Here is an 8,006-nt window from a genome sequence, read left to right on the forward strand (position 1 = left end):
GTTGGGTTTATCTAACCTTGACCCCATTATCATGGTTCATGGACAGCATTAATTTATTTTAGATTAAATCTGTTTATCATTTACATGTCTTTTTGTCAGGGTTCTTTTAAACTTGATCTTCTTGGATCCTTGATAATGTTATATCTGTAGTAAGAACTTTCAAAATAAATTTAAGTAAAGAAGACAAGAAATTTCTTCAATGGTGTACACTCTTGTTTTAAAATTTGATAGTTTTGGATTTTTTTAAATCATATACACACTCACACATTTAATCTGGATAATAGATTATACTTCTCATTAGCAATAGAAATAATTGAGACACAAGGTGTTTTACTGAGAATGTGTAAAACTTGAATATGCTTACAGGAAAATATGACATCGATGACGAAAACAATGCATTCAAATCTATGGTATACCAGTTATATTCTTTCTGTATACATTTGTTGGATTCAGGATTATACATCAGAAATTACTTTTTTTACATTACATAGCCCAAAAGGCATTTGTTATTTTTTTGTTTTAACTAATTGAATATATTATTTAATGATATAATAAGTTATAATTTTTGCTGAAATCTTTGTAAAATTCTTTCTTTCAAAAATTCTGATGGTAAATGCCGTTTGTGACTCAAATATGGCTTCAAATGTTGAACATATTTCATATTCCCAGTAATGTATCATTTATATTGAAACAACTGAGCATATTGTTACACTCACTTACAGTTTCAATTAGTAAATGGCACACAGCTTAAAGTAAGAGCAGGGCATCATAATGAGTTACAAAAAGGGCAGAGTGCATTATAAAGAAAGAGTGAAACTACAGGCTTCTTCAATTAGTGCTACTTAGTAATCTTGTTCAAAAATTGATTTTTCAATGATTCTTTTTAGTTAAATCCTGAATCCAAGCTGTTGTAAGCTAGTATAGTTTATTTGTATTCATTGTTGCCTGCATGACATATAAGATGCATAAATACAACTTCTTTTGTATTTCTAAATGGACAGTATCAATAAAGGTGAATGAAGACATCCTTTTTTCTAATTCTGTGTGTTTCTGCTATTTGAAAGCTTAGTTAATATTTATACCTGCATACCTTGTGTACCTTGTGTACAAATAAGCTTGTTATCGTTTCCTTTTCAAAATGTCTACCATATAATGTAATGTTCATCTACAAACGATACTTAAAATTTCACAACAAAAATGTTTTATCTTTTCTATTCAGTCATTATTGTGTTATGTAGGGACAGTGAAATAAAAATGGGATTTATATCTTTTTATTATTGTAATGGTAAACACCTTCAAAAAAGAGGGCAGCAATCTGATTGGCTGATATTAAAGTTACCAGAACAGAAACCACAATAGCACAGATAGACGATGTCTATTTTAATCAGATTTACAAAGTATGTTAGGCCACACCAATTTAATTTCTTGTTCTACAGATTTTTGGACTCCAAAAATTGGGGCAAGCGAGCGATTTGAAAATTTTAATAAAAAAATATTTAATTTGCAAATTTTATAGGCGAGCGATTATAATTTTTTTTTGAAAACATAAAATAGTAGGTTTTAACAATATTAAAACTGATTTATCACTTGTACTTTGACATTTCTTTAATTTATGAAGTATTTTATTCCTGTTCACCAAGAAATAATTGTATAATTAAATCTGGTCTATGTATGTGTGACTGACAATGAGACAATTCTCCATCAAAGTGGCATACTCAGGTTGGGAACAACCCCTTAAAGTTATAAATATCCCTTTTATGAGGGGTCAATATAAGTTATAATATATTTCTTTCTAAAAAAACACCTTTTAGTACAAAAGGGCTCATATTTTCCCAAAGAACTATATCTATCTTGTATTTTAAAAATGGTCAAAACTTGATCAAGAATTTTGTAATATTCCTGCACTTAAACCATGTTAACACATTTACTTCAACAGTTTAATATTATTCAAAATAAGTGGACCCCTCTTTTAGAAAAGTTATTTAAAATATGATGTACAGTATTTCTCCTCTTTTTGAGTAAAAAAGTTTTCAAAGTTTTTGTATAGTAGCACTATACAAATCCTTGGTATTTTATTTCCTTTTCTACAACAGTAAAATTACCCCTTTTCTGAGGAAGTTTGTTCTCAACCTGATAATAACAAAGACAGGTGAAAGTAGGGCCTTTACACGCGACTTTGATCCAGACTAAACAGCAAGCTATAATTAGTGTTCACAATTCCAACAGGAAAACCAACTATCTAATTTATATATCCAAACGGGAGAATACCAATGACCCACATCAACAAACGATAACTGCTGAATGATAGGCCCCTGAATCAATCAGGACAGGTGCATAAACATGCAGCGGCTATGGATAGTTTTGTTTCGCCAACATACAATATAATTGCAGTTAAAGGCACATCCTTCAGAAGTTCTTTGTACTTTATTCTAACAACGAACATTTTTTGATAGGGAATATAAGTAAGGGGAAAGAAACCAATGTTTTGTTCTGTACAGATATTTCCGCTGTTATATATTTTTATCCCCGGCTTAGTATATATCTAGGATTTTGATTGGTTAACGCACGTCGTTACAAAACCCATAGCCCCTGGGTGTTGCTAACCCATATCCCCGGACGTTGCTAACCATTATTCTGGGGAACTTTACGCAAGTTTTCCTTAGTTCCATGATTGCTTCTTGTGAAATATTGAATTTTGTAGATTATCCATGATGTTTGTAATTAAATATTTAATTCATTAACGATTTTGTCCTATTATACCGATCATTTACACTCATTCCATTAAATGCATCATTTAAATGCCACATTTTCAAGGAATGGGACTACTGACCTAGCTATGCAAATGACCCCCGTTGACGTCACACCATCTATGGCGTAACTCTCACAACATTGAGCGCCAAATTTGACTCAATCCAGTTTCTCTGTCTTCGTATTAAAAACGTCTTATATTTGACTACTTGTAGGGTTCTACCAAAGGTAGTACCCTACACCCAGTAAAAAATATGTAAAATTTCCAAATTTCAATAAAACGTTTTTAGATAATGAAAAAAACGTTGTTTTCACGTTACACTTTGTACCCGAATTTTCATAAAACTCGCCCGATTCGGACTAAGACCGGGGATAAATTTGTTATCTACGTTCATATCCGTAGATATGGATATTTTAACACCCTTCAGTACCCTGTACACCCTTCGGCTACGCCTCATGGTGTACTGGGGTACTTCAGGGTGTTAAAATATCCATATCTACGGATATGAATGTAGATAACTTATAATATCAGAGCACTCCCACGTGGAATAAATTGCTTTCATACTAAAACAAATATTCTCACAGATATTTGCACAGTGTGATGGGGTGCTTATAGGTTTAAAACCGTTATATACAGGTTAGACTGTGATTTTGAAAAACAAATGTTGATATCTTTTTCTAATATTCTAAAAAACGGTGCAGGAAATAGACATGATTAAATTTCTGGATGCGGGAATATAAAAAAAAAATTTAAAAATCTGTTTTGAAAAAAATAGGTGCAGGCGGGTCCGTCGAACAAGGAATTAAATTGGTGTGGCCTTACCAAATTTTATTTTTCAACAGCAAAACAAGTTAATTCAATTAGTTTTGAAGTTTTCAATTAACAGGTAAGCAGTTTACCCTTCCAAAGAGTTGTTTCCCTTTTTCAAATTGATATAAAATTGAAAACAATGCTAGTAACTTGAAATAGACTTTTTGGAACAAATTTTTTCGATGAAACCTTATAGATTCTGCAAAACTTGATATGATGATTTCCTTTACCTGATACCATCAAATGACTATCAACCTATGACTTATATTGCTTCAATGCATCATTTGTTTGAGAATATATTAATGGTACAAAACTTTTCTTCTTTTCTTCTGTTTTATAGTGAGTACATACAGTCAGGGATACAACTTATACACATAAATTTTATATACTTAAATAAGTAAGTAATATTTTCTTGTACATGTGTCAGTAAATTTGTCATGTTTATATTTTCTTTTCAAAGTGGAAATCAACTCCTCTTATGCTTCACCAAGTACTTTTCACAGAACTTTACAGCTAAAGAAAGAATGCAAATTCTTTTCTGATTTCTGAAGGCAATATTTTTTTAAATTAATAAATAAAATGAAGATTTAAGACCAATATTATAGTCCGACAATAAAACACTATTAAAGCAATATAGTAAAGAAAATTCAAGAAGAATACAAAGCTTTCTTACTTATAAAGTTTTTTTTTAAAATTCTGAATATCTAAGGGAGATAACGCTTCCTCCAAACTTAGTTTGAAATGTACCAGTAAATAAAACATATGTACAAGAATTTTCCCTGACTGGCAAATGAATATTGTATTTTTCCATATGATTTATATATTGTTTTATCCTGCAATTTAATATCTATGTTTGACTACATTTGAATATCTATTTATTGTATTTATTGTCATAGAAATCTATATTGCTTGTATTCAGACTCCATAGAGGGCACACATTAATTAAATTAATTAATTGAATTAATTAATATTTTATTTGCAAAAGAATAAATAATAGGCTATGGCAATACATAAAAAAGTACATTGCTCATAGTAGAAACAGTATATCCTAAGACTTGATTTATATGCATGATTTACTTCAACAGCGAAACTGTAAACCATTACTCTAACTGAAGGATGATAAACTATTTTTGATTTTTTTTCTGTGTGATGTTTCTATGCTAGTTTCCTTTCAAATGTGGATTAGAGAAAAAAAAAGTGTGTATGCTAGTTCCTTTTGAGATGTGGATTAGAGAACCCATATGGGAAAGAAAATAAAATATTTTGTATAAAATACAAAATTCCTGTGAGAATAATGTGGCATACTTTCTGATATGAGACTTTATTTTTTTTATAAAAATTGTTTTTGGATAAAAATAATAGCAACTCTTGCTTGATTGGAATGAGACTTTTTACAGATGGAATAAATAGGGTAGAGGGAAGGACCCTAATGGTTAAGGGTCCATAGGTCACAGAAAAAGGTTTTGCGCCTCTCCCAAGTCAGGAGCCTCTGGTCTTTGTTAGTCTTGTATGATTTTTAATTTTAGTTTCTTGTGTATAATTCGGAGTATAGTATGACGTCCATTATCACTGTACTAATATACATATTTTTTAAGGGGCCAGCTGAAGGAAGCCTCCGGGTGCGGGAGTTTCTCGCTACATTGAAGACCCATTGGTGGCCTTGGGCTGTTGTCGGCCGTATGGTCGGGTTGTTGTCGCTTTGACACATTCCCCATTACTTTCTCAATTTTATTTCTGTTACTAAAATAGGGTGGTTTTTTTTAAGTTTTTCAGATGGTGCCTTGATTTCTTTGGTTTGGTTGGAATAAAACTTAAAAAGAGGAAAAAATATTAAAGAGAAGGGATTAAAAATATATCTTTTTGGTTTGTTTTGGGGTGTAATACCACTTTGAATTGTAACATACATGTATTTATGCAGGTGAAAATTTAGAAATAGGACATGTTTTTCATTCCTCATTTAGAACCATGGCACTATGATATAGATTTGTGTGGGAAATCTTTTGCAGTCATATAAAGTAAAATGCATAATTTATTGGTTACATATTGATACACAACAATTTTTATTTATAATTAAGACATTTTGGGTTTTTGAAATTGAAAAAATTCTTTCAGTTACATCATGATTTCGAAGATTTTTGTGCTAATTATATCTTTTAGGAATGCTTTATTACCTTATAATATTTTTCATTTGAGCTTATTTGTTGAAGAAGTTGTCCGTTTGAACTTGTTTTTAACGACCTTGACTGGCTATACAGCCTTCGCACTGTCATCTCATTGAACTCTTGTATCTTCTTACAAGAGTGATCACAAGTTCAAAATGGACCACTGATAGAATTTGCATTTGACATGTGAATAAATGCACAGATATACTGAATATTCATTACACATTCTTATAAAATTTTACGTCAGAAGTAATAATTAAAGGGAGATAATTTTATTTTTATTTATTTTTAGAACCACTATTTGGATCAAACGAAGGAGGGAGACAATGTTTGAGCAGCTGTTTAGCAGATGATCCTAATTCTACACCACTCACCAGTTTTAGAGACACAGAATCCCTAGAAAATCTTATTATATGATTATTTGTCTTTTACAACAAAATCATATATGTAACCAAATCTCAGTTTAGATGAATTTTAATTAGATCTGTTTAAGCAATATTTTTTGCAAATCAAAACTGCTCAGATAAAATATCTTGCATTAGTTTACCTTTAATTGACCTGATTTTAGATTTACTTTATTTCAAACTTAGCATTTTTATACGACCGCAAATTTTGAAAAAATTTTCGTCGTATATTGCTATCACGTTGGCGTCGGCGTCGGCGTCGTCGTCGTCGTCGTCGTCCGGCGTCCGAATACTTTTAGTTTTCGCACTCTAACTTTAGTAAAAGTGAATAGAAATCTATGAAATTTTAACACAAGGTTTATGACCATAAAAGGAAGGTTGGTATTGATTTTGGGAGTTTTGGTCCCAACATTTTAGGAATAAGGGGCCAGAAAGGGCCCAAATAAGCATTTTCTTGGTTTTCGCACCATAACTTTAGTTTAAGTTAATAGAAATCTATGAAATTTTGACACAAGGTTTATGACCACAAAAGAAAGATTGGGATTGATTTTGGGAGTTTTGGTTTCAATAGTTTAGGAATAAGGGGCCAATAAAGGGCCCAAATAAGCATTTTTCTTGGTTTTTGCACAATAACCTTAGGTTAAGTAAATGGAAATCTATGAAATTTAAACACAATGTTTATGACCACAAAAGGAAGGTTGGTATTGATTTTGGGAGTTTAGGACCCAACAGATTAGGAATTAGGGGCCAAAAAGGGACCCAAATAAGCATTTTTCTTGGTTTTCGCACTATAATGTTAGTATAAGTAAATACAAATCTATGAAATTTAAACACAAGGCTTATGACCATAAAAGGAAGGTTGGTATTGATTTTGGGAGTTTTGGTCCCAACAGTTTAGGAAAAAGGGGCCCAAAGGGTCCAAAATTAAACTTTGTTTGATTTCATCAAAATTGAATAATTGGGGTTCTTTGATATGCCGAATCTAACTGTATATGTAGATTCTCAACTTTTGGTCCCGTTTTCAAATTGGTCTACATTAAGGTCCAAAGGGTCCAAAATTAAACTTAGTTTGATTTTGACAAAAAATGAATCGGTTGGGTTCTTTGATATGTTGAATCTAAAAATGTACTTAGATTCTTGATTATTGAAGTTTTTTTGGTCCAGTTTTCAAATTGGTCTACATTAAGGTCCAAAGGGTCCAAAATTAAACTTTGTTTGATTTCATCAAAAATTGAATCCTTGGGGTTCTTTGATATGCCAAATCTAACTGTGTATGTAGATTCTTCATTTTTGGTCCTGTTTTCAAATTTCAAATTCTACATTAAAGTCCAAAGGGTCCAAAATTAAACTAAGTTTGATTTTAACAAAAATTGAATTTTTGGGCCTCTTTGATATGCTGAATCTAAACATGTACTTAGATTTTTGATTATGGGCCCAGTTTTCAAGTTGGTCCAAATCAGGATCTAAAATTATTATATTAAGTATTGTGCAATAGCAAGTCTTTTCAATTGCACAGTATTGTGCAATGGCAAGAAATATCTAATTGCACAATATTGTGAAATAGCAAATTTTTTTTTAATTAGAGTTATCTTTCTTTGTCCAGAATAGTAAGCAAGAAATATCCTATTTGTGCAATAGCAAGAATTTTTTTTAATTGGAGTTATCTTTCTTTGTCCAGAATCAACTTAAATCTTTGTTATATACAATATACAATGTATATACACTTTTTACTACCAACTGATAAATTTAAATAATCTTTACCATTCAGTGATAACAAGCAGTTTTTTTACATCTTAATATTTTATGATGTATTTAAATGAGTAGTTATTGTTGCAAACTCCATTAGAAATTTGAATTGATATCAGTTTTGAAAAAGGGAAA

The 8,006-nt window shown here is 30.9% G+C and overlaps 1 protein-coding gene across 4 annotated transcripts in view; it reads left to right on the forward strand.

Moving 5' to 3' along the window:
• The window catches only part of LOC143068517 (post-GPI attachment to proteins factor 6-like), a 30,871-nt gene extending 24,559 nt beyond the window's left edge, over positions 1 to 6,312 (forward strand). Inside the window, exons 12-13 of one of the 4 annotated variants that reach the window (XM_076242651.1) lie at positions 367 to 410; positions 6,014 to 6,312. In XM_076242651.1, coding sequence (XP_076098766.1) covers positions 367 to 410; positions 6,014 to 6,055 — 86 coding nt within the window. In that variant the 3' untranslated portion in view covers positions 6,056 to 6,312. Of the gene's footprint in view, positions 1 to 366; positions 411 to 3,899; positions 3,957 to 6,013 lie in introns of those variants that run through there. The other 3 variants (XM_076242666.1, XM_076242659.1, XM_076242643.1) reach the window with 3 other exon arrangements.
• Positions 6,313 to 8,006: the final 1,694 nt, after the last annotated feature.

Source organism: Mytilus galloprovincialis, chromosome 1, assembly GCF_965363235.1.
Source record: "Mytilus galloprovincialis chromosome 1, xbMytGall1.hap1.1, whole genome shotgun sequence".
NCBI classification, from domain to species: domain Eukaryota; kingdom Metazoa; phylum Mollusca; class Bivalvia; order Mytilida; family Mytilidae; genus Mytilus; species Mytilus galloprovincialis.